The sequence below is a fragment of the Nerophis ophidion genome, linkage group LG26, assembly GCF_033978795.1.
Source record: "Nerophis ophidion isolate RoL-2023_Sa linkage group LG26, RoL_Noph_v1.0, whole genome shotgun sequence".
Taxonomy (NCBI): domain Eukaryota; kingdom Metazoa; phylum Chordata; class Actinopteri; order Syngnathiformes; family Syngnathidae; genus Nerophis; species Nerophis ophidion.
Genome location: NC_084636.1, coordinates 31,940,473 through 31,956,213, shown reverse-complemented (window position 1 = coordinate 31,956,213; position 15,741 = coordinate 31,940,473). Strand labels below are relative to the sequence as shown.

Genomic DNA, 15,741 nt, shown 5'->3' with positions numbered 1-15,741 from the left:
CTAGCGGTCAACACTGAATATTGCATTGTTGCATTTCTTTTCACAGTTTATGAACTTAGATTCATATTTTGTTGAAGTATTATTCAATAGATATATTTATAAAGGATTTTTGAATTGTTGATATTTTTAGAATATTTAAAAAAAATCTAACGTACCCCTTGGCATACCTTCAAATATCCCCAGGGATACGCGTACCCCCATTTGAGAACCACTGCTCTAATCCACCCTCAGTGTAGGAGGGTGGACTCCTCAAAGTAGGGGCTGGCCTCAAGTCCACACTCAAAGTAGGCTGGTGGCCTCTAGTCCACACTCAAAGTAGGAGGCTGGCCTCTAGTCCACCAACAAAGTAGAAGGCTGGCCCCCTCAAAGTAGGGGGTGGCTTCTAGTCCAACTTCAAAGTAGAAGTGGCCTGTAGTCGACCCTCAAAGTAGGAGGATGACTGGTCTCTAGTCCACCCTAAAAGTAGGAGGCTGACTGCTCACTAGTCCACCCTAAAAGTAGGAGGCTGGTCTCTAGTCCACCCTCAAAGTAGGAGGGTGGTCTCTAGTCCACCTTCAAAGTAGGAGGCTGGTCTCTAGTCCACCTTCAAAGTAGGAGGATGGTCTCTAGTCCACCCCCAAAGTAGAAGCCTGGCTGGTCTCTAGTCCACCCTCAAAGTAGGAGGATGGTCTCTAGTCCACCCTCAAAGTAGGAGGCTGGTCTCTTGTCCACCCTCAAAGTAGGAGGGTGGTCTCTAGTCCACCTTCAAAGTAGGAGGGTGGTCTCTAGTCCACCCTAAAAGTAGGAGCATGGCCTCTAGTCCACCCTCAAAGTAGGAGGCTGGTCTCTAGTCCACCTTCAAAGTAGGAGGCTGTCCTCTAGCCCATCCTCAAAGTAGGAGGGCTGGTCTCTAGTCCACCCTCAAAGTAGGAGGCTGGTCTCTAGTCCACCCTCAAAGTAGGAGGCTGGTCTCTAGTCCACCCTCAAAGTAGGAGGCTGGTCTCTAGTCCACCCTCAAAGTAGGAGGCTGGTCTCTAGTCCACCCTCAAAGTAGGAGACTGGCTGGTCTCTAGCCCACCCTTAAAGTAGGAGGTTGGTCTCTAGTCCACCCTCAAAGTCGGAGGCTGACTGGTCTCTAGTCCACTTTCAAAGTAGGAGGCTGACTGGTCTCTAGTCCACCCTCAAAGTAGGAGCCTGGCAGGTCTCTAGTCCACCCTCAAAGTAGGAGGCTGACTGGTCTATAGTCCACTCTCAAAGTAGGAGGCTGGCTGGTCTTTAGTCCACCCTCAAAGTAGGAGGCTGGCTGGTCTCTAGTCGACCCTCAAAGTAGGAGGCTGATTGGTCTCTAGCCCACCCTCAAAGTAGGTGGCTGGTCTCTAGTCCACTCTGAAAGTAGGAGACTGACTGGTCTCTAGTCCACCCTCAAAGTAGGAGTCTGACTGGTCTCTAGTCCACCCTCAAAGTAGGAGTCTGACTGGTCTCGAGTCCACCCTCAAAGTAGGAGGGTGGTCTCGAGTCCACCCTCAAAGTAGGAGGCTGGTCTCGAGTCCACCCTCAAAGAAGGAGTATGGCTGGTCTCTAGTCCACCCTCAAAGTTGGAGGGTGGCTGGTCTCTAGCCCACCCTCAAAGAAAGAGTATGGCTGGTCTCTAGCCCACCCTCAAAGAAAGAGTATGGCTGGTCTCTAGTCCACCCTCAAAGTAGGAGGCTGGCTGGTCTCAAGTCCACCCTCAAAGTAGGAGGCTGGCTGGTCTCAAGCCCACCCTCAAAGTAGGAGGGTGATTGGATTGGTCTCTAGTCCACCCTCAAAGTAGGTGTCTGGTCTCTAGTCCACCCTCAAAGTAGGAGGCTGACTGGTCTCTAGTCCACCCTCCAAGTAGGAGACTGAATGGTCTCTAGTCCACCCTCAAAGTAGGAGGCTGGTCTCGAGTCCACCCTCAAAGTAGGAGGATAGTTTCTAGTCTAGCCTCAAAGTAGGAAGATGGCCTTTAGTCCACCCTCAATGTAGGAGACTGGTCTCGAGTCCACCCTCTAAGTAGGAGACTGTCCTCTAGTCCACCCTCAAAGTAGGTGGATGGTCTCTAGTGCACCCTCAAAGTAGGAGGCGGACTGGTCTCTAGTGCACCCTCAAAGTAGGAGGGTGACTGGTCTCTAGTCCACCCTCAAAGTAGGAGGCTGACTGGTCTCTAGTCCACCCTCAAAGTAGGAGGCTGGCTGGTCTCTAGTCCACCCTCAAAGTAGGAGGCTGGCTGCTCTCTAGTCCACCCTCAAAGTAGGAGGCTGATTGGTCTCTAGTCCACCCTCAAAGTAGGAAGCTGACTGGTCTCTAGTCCACCCTCCAAGTAGGAGACTGAATGGTCTCTTGTCCACCCTCAAAGTAGGAGGCTGGCTGCTCTCTAGTCCACCCTCAAAGTAGGAGGCTGGCCTCTAGTCCACCCTCAAACTAGGAAGATGGTTTCTAGTCTACCCTCAAAGTAGGAGGATGGCCTCTAGTCCACCCTCAAAATAGGAGGATTGTCTCTAGTCTACCCTCAAAGTAGGAGGATGGCCTTTAGTCCACCCTCAAAAAAGGAGGATTGTCTCTAGTCCACCCTCAAAGTAGGAGACTGGCTGGTCTGTAGTCCACCCTCAAAGTAGGAGACTGGCTGGTCTGTAGTCCACCCTCAAAGTAGGAGACTGGCTGGTCTGTAGTCCACCCTCAAAGTAGGAGACTGGCTGGTCTGTAGTCCACCCTCAAAGTAGGAGACTGGCTGGTCTGTAGTCCACCCTCAAAGTAGGAGACTGGCTGGCCTCTAGTCCACCCTCAAAGTAGGAAGCTGGCCTCTAGTCCACCCTAAAGTTTTCACTCACAGCGGACTGCTTTTTTTTTTTTTCAGCGCACCGCCATCGACCGCTTCTGCAACGAGGTGCGGCGCCTGTGTCACACGGAGCGGCGGAAGGACTTTGTGTCGGAGGCCTACCTGCTGACTCTGGGGAAGTTCATCAACATGTTCGCTGTGCTGGACGAGCTGAAGAACATGAAGTGTAGCGTCAAGAACGACCACTCAGCTTACAAGCGGTACGCACTCACCTTTAGCCAGACACAAGCGTTAGCATTCCAATATTAGCATGCTAGCTTTTTTGCTAACTTTGTTGGTATACTCCAAACATATTGTTACTTAAAGAATGATACATGTTAGCACGCTAAGGTTATGCTATTTTTTTTTGTGCGGATTTTGTAGTTATACATGTAGTCATATTTTGGCATATGACGCATGATGCAGTAAGCATGCTAACCTTTTTTTTTGCTTATTTTGCAGATGTATATGTCAGTGTCAAACATTTTGTTACTTGCCAAATGATAACTGTTAGCATGCTAATGTTATGATAGATTTTTTCGCAAATTTTGTAGTTATACTTAACACATGATACAGTTAGCATGGTTATCAACAAATGGTGCCGATGTGAACTATTAGTTAATCCTGGCTATAAGCTAATTCTAGTTAACAAATGCTAGCTATTGGTTAATGTTAACTATTAGTTAATGCTAACTACAAGCTATTGCTAGTTATCAACAAATGTTAGCAATTGACTAATGTGAGCTGAATGTTAGCTATAAACTAATTCAAGCTATAAACTAATGCTAGCTATGAATGTTTGCAATAACACGCTAGATATTAGTGTTAGCTATCAACTAATGCTATCTATTAGCTAATGTGAGCTATTAACTAATTCTAGTTATAAGCCAATTCTGGCTATAAACTAATGCTAATTATCAATATATGCTATCTATTGGCTAATGTTAACTATTAGTTAATGCTAGCTATAAGCTAATGCTAGTAATCAACAAATGCCAGCTAATGGCTAATGTGGGCTATTAATGTTAGCTTTAAGCTAAGTCTAGCTATAAACTAATTCTAGCTATGAAAAATGTATTCAAGCTATACATTATTTCTAGCTATAAGCTAATGTTAGCTATTAGCTAATGCTAGCTATTAATGTTTGTAATAAGCTAATGCAAGATAGTAACTAATGCTATCTGTTAGCTAGAGTGCAGCATTACCTAATGTTGATTATGAGTTAATGCTATCTCTAAGCTAATGCTAGTTATCAACAAATGCTAGCTATTGGCTAATGGTAACTATTAATTAATGCTAGCTATAAGATAATGCTAGTCATCAACAAATGGTAGCTATTGACTAAAGAGAGTTATCAATGTCAGCTATAAGCTAATGTTAGATATTAACAAATGCTAGCTAATCCTGAAGGAACTCTCCTCGCAACCGAATCAATAAAGTACTATCTATCTATCCATCCATCTATCAATCTATCTATCTATCTATCTATCTATCTATCTATCTATCTATCTATCTATCTATCTATCTATCTATCTATCTATCTATCTATCTATCTATCTATCTATCTATCTATCTATCTATCTATTAATGTTTTAAATAGGCTAATGTAAGATATTAACTAATACTAGCTATCAACTAATGATAGCTATTAGCTAAAGTGTGCTTTTAGCTAATGCTAGCTATGAGTTAAAATGATCTATAGGTTATCAACAAATGCTAGCTATTGGCTAATGTTAACTATTAGTTAATGTCAACTATAAGGTAATTATAGCTATTAACTAATGCTAGTCATTATGTTTGCAATAAGCTAATGCTATCTATCAGGTAATGCTGGCTATTAGCTAATTTGAGCTATTAACTCATTCTAGTTGTAAGCTTTTTCTACCTATAAAATAATGCCAGTTATCAACAAATGCTAGCTATTGGCTAATGTTATCTTAGTTAATGCTAGCTATAAGCTAAAGCTAGTAATCAACAAAAGCTAGTTATTGTCTAATGTTAACTTAGTTAATGCTAGCTATAAGCTAATGCTAGTAATCAACAAAAGCTAGTTATTTTCTAATGTTAACTTGGTTAATGCTAGCTATAAGCTAATGCTAGTTATCAACAAATGCTAGCTATTGGCTAATGTTAACTTAGTTAATGCTAGCTATAAGCTAGTGCTAGTAATCAACAAAAGCTAGTTATTTTCTAATGTTGACTTAGTTAATGCTAGCAATAAGCTAATGGTAGTTATCAACAAATGATAGCTATTGGCTAATGTTAACTTAGTTAATGCTAGCTATAAGCTAATGGTAGTAATCATCTTAGGTAGTTATTTTCTAATGTTAACTTGGTTAATGCTAGCTATAAGCTAATGCTAGGTATCAAAAAAGGCTAGCTATTGACTAGTGTTAACTTAGTTAATGCTAGCTATAAGCCAGTGCTAGTAATCAACAAAAGCTAGTTATTTTCTAATGTTAACTTAGTTAATGCTAGCTATAAGCTAATGCTAGTAATCAACAAAAGCTGGTTATTGGCTAATGTGAGCTATTAATGTCAGCTTTAAGCTAATTCTAGCTATAAACTCATGCTAGCTATTAGCTAATGCTAACTATAACTGTTTGCAATAAGCTAATGCTAGATAAAAACTAATGCTAGCTTTTAGCTAACTTGAGCTATTAACTAATTTTAGTTATAAGCTAATTCTAGCTATAAACTAATGCTAGTTATCAACAATGCGGGCTATTTGTTGATGTTAGCTAAAAGTTAATGCTGTCTTTTTTCTCTATTGTTAAAACGCTCGTGTGTTGCAACGTTTTTTTTTAAGTAAGGGGGGAAAAAAATAAAAATAACATTTATTACCTACTCAGTGGCATAGTGGCTAGAGTGTTCGCCCTGAGATGGGTAGGTTGGGAGTTCAAACCCCGGCTGACTCATACCAAAGACTATAAAAAAAATGGGACCCATTGCCTCCTTGCTTGGCACTCAGCATCAAGGGTTGGAATTGGGGGTTAAATCACCAAAAATGATTCCCGGGCGTGGCCACTGCAGCTGCTCACTGCTCCCCTCACCTCCAAGGGGGTGATCAAGGGTGATGGGTCAAATGCAGAGAATAATTTCGCCAAACCTAGTGTGTGTGTGTGTGACTATCAGTGGTACTTTAACTTAACTACCAAAAATGATATTCAATATTTTAGAATAAAGTAATTTAATGGCCTTGTGGTTAGAGTGTCCGCCCTGAGATCGGTAGATTGTTAGTTCAAACCCCGGCCGAGTCATACCAAAGACTATAAAAATGGGACCATTACCTCCCTGCTTGGCACTCAGCATCAAGGCTTGGAATTGGGGGTTAAATCACCAAAAATGATTCCCGGGCGCGGCCACTGCAGCTGCTCACTGCTCCCCTCACCTCCAAGGGGGTGATCAAGGGTGATGGGTCAAATGCAGAGAATAATTTCGCCAAACCTAGTGTGTGTGTGTGACTATCAGTGGTACTTTAACTTTAATTTCCACTAACAGTGTAATATTTGTGTCAATTTAAGTAACTGCTAGCATTGTTGCCTTGACAAAACAAATAAAAGCTGTAATACTAAGTCAGTATTTAAACCGGCTCCCTTCCCATCTCCATCACGTAAACTGAATCCAATTCTGATTCGAACCGAATCCAATTTTCTCCTCACAGCGCCGCCCAGTTCCTGCGGAAAATGTCCGAGCCCTCGTCCATCCAGGAGTCTCAGAACTTGTCCATGTTCCTGGCAAACCACAACAAGATCACGCAGGTGGGTCTTCCATAAGCATCAAAGAGTTTTTTTCCCTCATACCTGTGAGGATCCTGCGCGTGGCCACTAAATTGCGATGTAGCACGAGTCAGCTCACGGTCTGGATCCTCTGTGGTTTTTCCAGTCTCTGCAGCAGCAGCTGGAGGTGATCAACGGCTACGAGGAGCTGCTGGCCGACATCGTCAACTTGTGTGCGGAGTACTACGACAACAAGATGTACCTCACCCCCGGCGAGAAGCACATGTTGCTCAAAGTGAGTGACCCCAGCACTTTGTCTGGGTAGTTAGTTCCGCTGACCACCCCCCCGCACTGTGCGTGCAGGTGATGGGCTTTGGCTTATACCTCATGGACGGCACCAGCAGCAACATCTACAAGATGGACGCCAAGAAGAGAATCAACCTGACCAAGATCGACAAGTTCTTCAAGGTAAGTGGCAGCAGGAAGTGGAATTATGTACCGAAACGCTACCTGAACAGAAGATGTAGCAAATTAGAATTGGAACCAGGCACACACAGAGCGCTTACAGCAGGGGTGACCACACTTTTTCTGCAGGCGAGCTACTTTTCAATTGACCAACTCGAGGGGATCTACCTCATTTATATATATCATTTATATTTATTTATTTATGAAAGAGACATTTTTGTAAACAAGTTAAATGTGTTTAATGATAATACAAGCATGTGTAACACATATAGATGTCTTTCTTTCACGAAGACAAGAATATAAGTTGGTGTATTACCTGATTCTGATGACTTGCATTGATTGGAATCAGACAGTAATGATGATAACGCCCACATTTTCAAATGGAGGAGAAAAAAAGTTGTCCTTTCTGTACAATACCACATGAAAGTGGTTGGTTTTTGGCATCTAATTCATCCAGCTTCCATACACTTTACAAGAAAAACATTGGCGGCAAATTCCGTAGCTTGCTTGATTGACATTCACGGCACCCGAGGGTCTTGTGAGATGACGCTGGCTGCTGCCAGTTCATTATTATGAAAAAATGACAGAGAGGAAGGCGAGAAACACTTTTTATTTTAACAGACTTTCGCGCCGTCCCTTCCGTCAAAACTCTAAAGGCCGACTGCACATTTCCTATCTTCACAATAAAAGCCCTGCTTCATGCTGCCTGCGCTAACAAAATAAGAGTCTCAGAAAGCTGGCGTGCACAAGTGATGTGCACGCCAGCTTTCTGAGGGATTGCTTGTGCACGCCAGTTTTCCCAGACTCTGTATTTAGTTAGCGCAGGCAGCATGAAGCAGGGCTTTTATTGTGAAAATAGGAAATGTGCAGTCGGCCTTTAGAGTTTTGACGGAAGGTACGGCGCGAGAGTCTGTTGAAATAAAAAGTGTTTCTCGCCTTCCTCTCGGTCATATTTTCATAATAATGATCTTGCAGCAGCCAGCGTCATCTCACAAGACCCTCCGGTACCGTGAATGTCATTTAAGTGACGTCTTGGTGAAGATTGATGATCACAAATTTTTAGGTCTATTTTTTTTAAAAGCCTGGCTGGAGATCGACTGGTAGCTCGCGATCGACGTAATGGGCACCCCTGGCTTACAGTATGAAGACAGAATGGATGTATTTTGGCTTCTAAACTACTCCAAACTACAAAACCAGTGAAGTTGGCACGTTGTGTAAATGGTAAATAAAAAGAGAATGCAATGATTTGCTAATTTTATTCAACTTATATTCAATTGAATAGACTGTAAAGACAAGATATTTAATGTTCACACTGAGAAACTTCATTTTTTGGGGCAAATAATCATTAACTTAGAATATAATGGCAGCAACACATTGCAAAAAAGTTGTCACAAGGGCATTTCTACTCGAGATGTATGATATTGGCTTTTTTGCCGATGTCCCGATGTTGTCCAACTCTTCATTACCAATTCCGATATCATCCGATTCCGATATATACAGTCGTGGAATTAACACATTATTATGCCTAATTTTGTTGTGATGCATTGTAATATAATGCAATGTAACAAGTTATGGAGAAAAAATGCCAACATGGCACTGCCATATTTATTATTGAAGTCACAGAGTGCATTATTTTTTTTAACATGTCTCAAAACAGCAGCTCCCTGAGCAAGCATGAGGAGGTTGAGGTGGGTGGGGGGTGTAAGTTGTAGCGTCCCGGAAGAGTTAGTGCCGCAAGGGGTTCTGGGTATTTGTTTTGTTGTGTTTATGTTGTGTTACGGTGCAGATGTTCTCCCGAAATGTGTTTGTCATTCTTGTTTGGTGTGGGTTCACAGTGTGGCGGCGCATAATTATAACAGAGTTAAAGTTGTTTATACGGCCACCCTCAGTGTGACCTGCATGGCTGTTGACCAAGTATGCATTGCATTCACTTGTGTGTGTGAAAAGCCGTAGATATCGCGTGATTGGGCCGGCACGCAAAGTCAGTGCCTTTAAGGTTTATTGGTGCTCTGTACTTCTGCCTACGTCCGTCATTGACGTTCAGTGAGGTTCATGGCTGGTGAGGCACTGACTTCATCACAGTCAGATTTACAAACATATGAACCCTAAAGAGTATCTTATTCACCATTTGATTGGCAGCAGTTAATGGGTTATGTTTAAAAGCTCATACCAGCATTCTTTACACATACAAACTGTAGCACACAAAAAAGCACATTATATTAAAAAAACGTTACTATGGTCTTACCTTTACTTATAAATGAAGTCCATGCGCCGCTCCTTCTGAACAAAAGCATCAATAACTTGTTTATAGAAGTCTTCCTTATATTCCTTCAGTTTTACAAGTCTCTCTGTCTCGATGGAGATCACTGCCAGGGAAGCAAGTCGTCCTTGACCGGTCCTGTTCCGACTGTATGTTTTGATTCTTTTCAGTGCTGAGAATGACCGCTCCACCGATGCTGTAGTAGCTGGAACAGTGAGCACTAGCTGGAGTAACTTTGTTGCCTCAGGAACAGTTTGGATGACGTTCTTCTGGAACAAAAAGCTGAGAAGCTGTCCAAGAGATTTACATTCATCCCTCACCATTTGTGATCTATACAGTCCAACTAGATCCGCCTTTAGTTGCACAAAGTCAAAGAATCTGGCATATTTGGACAGGCTCTGCAGTTTTGTGTCATCAAAATGTTTTGACATTTCACTGAATTTCGAACAATCAACCAAACCAAGGAAAGCCAGCTCACCAAAATGATCAAACCTAGCCTTCATTTGATAGCTTATGTCATCCAGAATGTTACCGAACGCTCGTTTTTCGTTCAAATCTAATTGACTGTCTGCCTCCACTCTGCCAGGCCAAGTGCGCTGCATTTCTTCTCAAATCGGTCACAGAAACTTTTGATATCCAGTCTCATGCGCTCAAGAGTTGCAATGGTGTCGCGAATGCGTGCAAGACAATATTCAATGTCCATCACTTTGTTTTGCAGCACTCTAAAAAGTGCATTAGTCTCATTGAAAATGTCCTCATATACCATAAGGAGAAAGCATGTAGATGCTTTTGACAGCCGGTGATCGTATCCTGTTGCCATCATTAGCGTGTCATTATCCCAGCTGTCAGGATTTTCAATGATGATGTGAAATAACGTGCGCAGGTCATTGTGGTGCATGCTTATTGTCTGCAGCAGCATGGAGTTAGAGCTCCATCTTGTGGGCGCTGCCCTGGGTAAACGGCGCTTGACAACATCATCCAGCAAGTGAGTGCGCTTTGTGGACTTGCTGAAAAATGAGGCTAGTCCCTCAGCTGTTTTAAAAAACGTGCATGCACTTTGCTGAATGCAATAGCACTAAGTTCAGCTTGTGTGCGTAACAGTGGGTGGACATGGCTTCGGGCACTCTTTCTTTAGTTTTAGCTTGCACGCCATTAAGCTCTGAGGTCATTACAGTGCAGAGGTGGGTAGAGTAGCCAGAAATTGTACTCAAGTAAGAGTACTGTTACTTTAGCGATTTATTACTCGAGTAAAAGTAAGGAGTAGTCACCCAAATATTTACTTGAGTAAAAGTAAAAAGTATGTTGTGAAAAAACTACTCAAGTACTGAGTAACTGATGAGTAACCTGTTTGTTTAATGATTACGGCGACCAATAATGCACAAAAACATAAAAATAGCAATGAGCAAATTCAGAGCCAGGAATATCTCTTAAGCAACCAAAACAATAATATATATCAAATAATACTACATTAAAATAAAATAAAAATGAAGGCACATTGAGCCACAATAACTTAACAGCACCATAGGCTCAGTAGGCATTGATTGATTGATTGATTGATTGAAACTTGTATTAGTAGATTGCACAGTACAGTACATAATCCGTACAATTGACCACTAAATGGTAACACTCCAATAAGATTTATAAAGTTAATCAATTACTTAATAAATGACCAAGTCGAGGTGATCTACCTCATATATACATACACACACATATCATACATATATACATACATATATATATTTGTATATATATATATATATACACACATACATACATACATTTATATATACAGTATATAATTTATATTATTTTACCGTTTTTGGTGACATGTTAAAGGTGTTTTAATGAATATACATGCATGTTTAACATATAAATTCCTATCTTTCATGAAGACAAGAATATAAGTTGGTGTATTACCTGATTCTGATGACTTGTATTGATTGGAATCAGACGTCCACGTTTTCAAATGGAGGAGAAAAAAAGTTCCTCTTTTCTGTCTAATACCACATGAAAGTCGTTGGTTTTTGGCATCTTATTTGTCCAGCTTCCATATTCGTTTTTATACACTTTACAAGAAACACATTGGCGGCAAACTCCGTGGCTTGCTAGCTTGTTTGCGCTGGCTTTCGGAGACTCTTATTTTGTTAGCGCAGGCGCGATGGAGCGGCACTTTTATTGTGAAGACAGGAACTGTGCGATCAGTCTTTAGGCTTGTGACGGGAAGTACGGTTGAAATAAAAAGTGTCTTTTTTCCTTTACACTTTTGATTGATTGAAACTTTTATTAGTAGATTGCACAGTACAGTACATAATCCGTACAATTGACCACTAAATGGTAACACCACAATACGTTTTTCAACTTGTTTAAGTCGGGTCATGTGACCGCCTGGCTCTGTTTGATTGGTCCAACGTCACCAGTGACTGCATGTGATTGGTGAAACGCAGGCATGCGTAGATTCTACTTTGAAGCTCTGTCATTAACCAAAACAAACATTAATAGATCGATAAAAAAAAGTAGCGAGTAGCGAGCTGAATGTAGATCAATGGAACGGAGTAAAAGTAGCGTTTTTTCTCTATAAATATACTCAAGTAAAAGTAAAAGTATGTTGCATAAAAACTACTCGTAGAAGTACAATTTATCCCAAAAGTTACTCAAGTAAATGTAACGGAGTAAATGTAGCGCGTTACTACCCACCTCTGTTACAGTGGCCCCATCATAGGTCTGAGCTACAAGCTTTTCAACACAGCCATACTTCTCCAACACTCCCAGGACATACTCAGCAATGGCAGGAGCGCGTCTGTCATTGCTGACGTCATCAAATCCCAAAAATGCCTCCTTCACCGCACAGCCTGCTTCAGTTGTAGCCAAATACTAATATGACAGAAATCTGAGCATGGTTTGTGACATCTGTGGTCTCGTCCACTTCTACAGCAAAAAATTTGGCTGCACTGATCTCCCTTTTAATGTCATTTCTAATGACATCCCCAACTGCTTCGATTAAATTATTCTGTATTCTTTTTGACACACCAGAAAATACAGTGGATGTCTCCAAATGTCTAGCTAGCCTGTCATCATGGTCATTCTCAGCAAAAACATGCAATAGTTCAACATAGTTGCCACGATTGGTAGAGCCTGTACTTTCATCATTTCCACGGAATGGCAGTTGCTGTTTGGCAAGGAAACAGCTGGCATTGATGAGGTATTTTAAAATCTCTCGGTTCTTCTTTACCTTAGCATTGTGGGTGCTGATGTTGAGTCTTCGCTGTTCATCCAAAGCCAAGTCTATCCTGGACATCCCGAACGTTTTGAGCGCGATCTGGCTTTGAATGTGAGTGGTCGACCGCTCATGTTTGACGAGGCTTCTCTGCAAATTCTTCAGGTCACAATATCCCATCTGAGTCCAGACATTGTCACAAGAAAAGAAGGCAGGAAAAGCAAAAATAACCGGTTTCTTGTTGGACATCCACACAGCCAGACTTTTTGTGTGTACCACACCGTTTGAAAAGTACGGGTCTTCTGTCCCGAAGTCTGAAGCAAACTTTTAGCTCCGGCGTTGGTCTTCCATGAACTATTATCTCCTGCTTCGATTGGAAGTCCAGTTTACCAAACTGTTTTATTTTAAATATATAATCCTCCATTTTAAAACTCCAGGCGAGAGGAAAAAATAAACGGCCGCTGCATTTGACTTGCTAACTGTAAAATGTTGTTACTTTTCTGCAGTCGTAAGAATGATCCCTGGGATCACTAGCGCCCTCTACCACCAGGAGGCAGGATTACTGCGAGCCTCACACAGTGCATCTTTGCAGCTGTTTTAGGATTGCCCAGCATACAGTTGTTGACAAAATACACTGTACATTATATACCTCAGCTAACTAAACTATGGAAAAGTATAGTATAATTCATATAGCAATACGGTCTCACTGCACCGCAGCCAGCAGTTAGCCGAGTCATTGCCATGGTGACGGGGAGGCTCAACTGGCTGCGGACTCACCGCAAGTCTCTGCTCAGTATTTGAACGGAAAATGTGAAAATTAAGCGATTTTGAATAAAAAATTATTTTAAACTAGTGAAGTTAAATGGAAAATAACTTCATAGTATAATCACTGGATACATATAACAATATAATAAAAATGTTTTCTCTTGACATATAAAACAATCACTGTAAACATGATCATTTAAGGGAAGAATGTAATACAAAATATCAATACAAAGTGTCAAAACAGAATAAACTCTCTGTTGCTGCAGCAACAGAGATACAGTCTATAGGTCCCTAAGATATACATATCTAATGTATTCATATTTTGTTTATGTAGGATATACCACTCCGTACAGCGGCGTTTTAAAAAGTCATAATTTAAACTTTTTGAAACAGATTCCGATAACTTCCAATACTACATTTTAAAGCATTTATCGGCCAATAATATCGGCAGTCCGATATAATTGGACATCTCTACTTCAAAGACAAGATATTTAATGTTCACACTCAGAAACGTCTTTTTTTTCTTTGCAAATAATCATGAACTTAGAATTTAATGGCAGCAACATATCGCAAAAAAGTTGTCACAGGGTAGGTAGGTAGGTCTTTATTGTCATTGCACAAGTACAACGAAACTTTGTTTTCAGCACAAACCCGTTCAAGATTAGACAAATAGGGTACAGGGTTACAGAACAGGAACGCTGAAGGGTCGCCACAAGGCGCCCCATAAAAGATGGGAAAAAGGTAAAACGCTGGGGGAAAAGATGAGTAAAAAAATACAATCCAGACTGGGCTACTAAGGGGGCCTAATCTGGAGTGGGGAAAAAAACAAACAAACAGGGTACAGGGTTACAGAACAGGAACGCTGATTGGTCACCACAAGGCGCCCCATAAAAGATGGGAAAAAGGTAAAACGCTGGGGGAAAAGATGAGTAAAAAAATACAATCCAGACTGGGCTACTAAGGGGGCCTAATCTGGAGTGGGGAAAAAAAACTCCATGCAATGCACACATAAACACGTTACATTTAATCACGACAAACTCGCAACAGAGGGGCGGGGAGTTGGGGCCCAGGAAGGCGACCGCTGCTTTGAAGAGCTGCCATCCGACCTTCACCCCAAGGGGAAAAAGCGGTGGTGAAGGCATGGCATGGCATGGCATGGGGTGGGGGTGGGGGGTGCGTGCGTGTATGCCCAATTGTCTTGGGTGTGATGATGTAATGTTTTTAGACTGAGGCCGATCTGCAAAAGTTCGACTCCAGGTGTCGTTGAGTAGGGAGGGAGGTCAAAAGTGTCCATCATTGAGGTATCCTCGGGGGTGTTTTTCAGCACAGCCCCGTCCTGTTTCCACAACGTCAAGGCCATTGGAGGGAGTCAAATCGTAGATTAGAATGTTTGTTCTGTTCGTCTATGCTGTGTCTATGCTGTGTGCTCTCAAATGCAATTATTATTTTTTTCTTTTCAGCAAGCTTCTCAATGATGTGATCCATCTTGCGATTCAGTTCAGAAATCGCCGCAGTCTGTTTCCACAGCCCTGCCCAAACCATCCATTGCGACGAACAGCCTTTGGGCATTTTTACCACTGTGTTACATGGCCTTTCCTTTTAACAACACTCAGTAAATGTTTGGGAATTGAGGAGACACATTTTTTAAGTTGAATTCTTTCCCATTCTTGCTTGATGTACAACTTAAGTTGTTCAACAGTCTGGGGTCTCCGTTGTGCTATTTCAGGCTTCATAATGCGCCACACATTTTCAATGGGAGACAGGTCTGGACTACAGGCAGGCCAGTCTAGCACCTGCACTCTTTTACTATGAAGCCACACTGTTGTGACACGTGGCTTGGCATTGTCTTGCTGAAATAAGCAGGTTTTGGAGCAACATGTGTTGTCATCCAAGCAACGGTATCATGGACGTCCCTGCTTATTTCAGCAAAACAATGCCAAGCCACTTGTCATAACAGCGTGGCTTCGTAGTAAAAGAGTGCGGGTACTTTCCTGGCCCATCGAAAATGTGTGGCGCATAATAAAGCGTAAAATAAGACAACTTAACAACTTAAGCTGTACATCAAGCAAGAATGGTAAAGAGTTCTACTTTCAAAGCTTCAACAATTAGTTTCCTCAGTTCCCAAACGTTTATTGAGTGTTGTTAAAAGAAAATGTGATGTAACACAGTGGTGAACATGCCCTTTCCCAACTACTTTGGCACGTGTTGCAGCCATGAAATTCTAAGTTAATTATTGTTTGCAAAAAAAAGAAAAGTTTATGATTTTGAACATCAAATATCTTGTCTTTGTAGTGCATTCAATTGAATATGGGTTGAAAATAAATTTGCAAATCATTGTATTCTGTTAATATTTACATCTAACACAATTTCCCAATTCATATGGAAACGGGGTTTGTACATACAGCTAGCCTAAATAGCATGTCTGATTAGCACTCCACACAAGTCAATAACATCAACGAAACGCACCTTTGTGCATTCACGCACATCATTAAAAGTTTGGTGG

The 15,741-nt window shown here is 41.7% G+C and overlaps 1 protein-coding gene across 2 annotated transcripts in view; it reads left to right on the top strand.

The window, feature by feature from the left end:
- Window positions 1-15,741, top strand: part of cyfip1 (cytoplasmic FMR1 interacting protein 1) — a 102,358-nt gene that overhangs the window by 25,606 nt on the left and 61,011 nt on the right. For both annotated transcript variants that reach the window (XM_061887895.1, XM_061887894.1), the window contains exons 6-9: window positions 2,855-3,036; window positions 6,480-6,576; window positions 6,701-6,829; window positions 6,898-7,002. In XM_061887895.1, coding sequence (XP_061743879.1) covers window positions 2,855-3,036; window positions 6,480-6,576; window positions 6,701-6,829; window positions 6,898-7,002 — 513 coding nt within the window. The remainder of the gene's footprint in view (window positions 1-2,854; window positions 3,037-6,479; window positions 6,577-6,700; window positions 6,830-6,897; window positions 7,003-15,741) is intronic.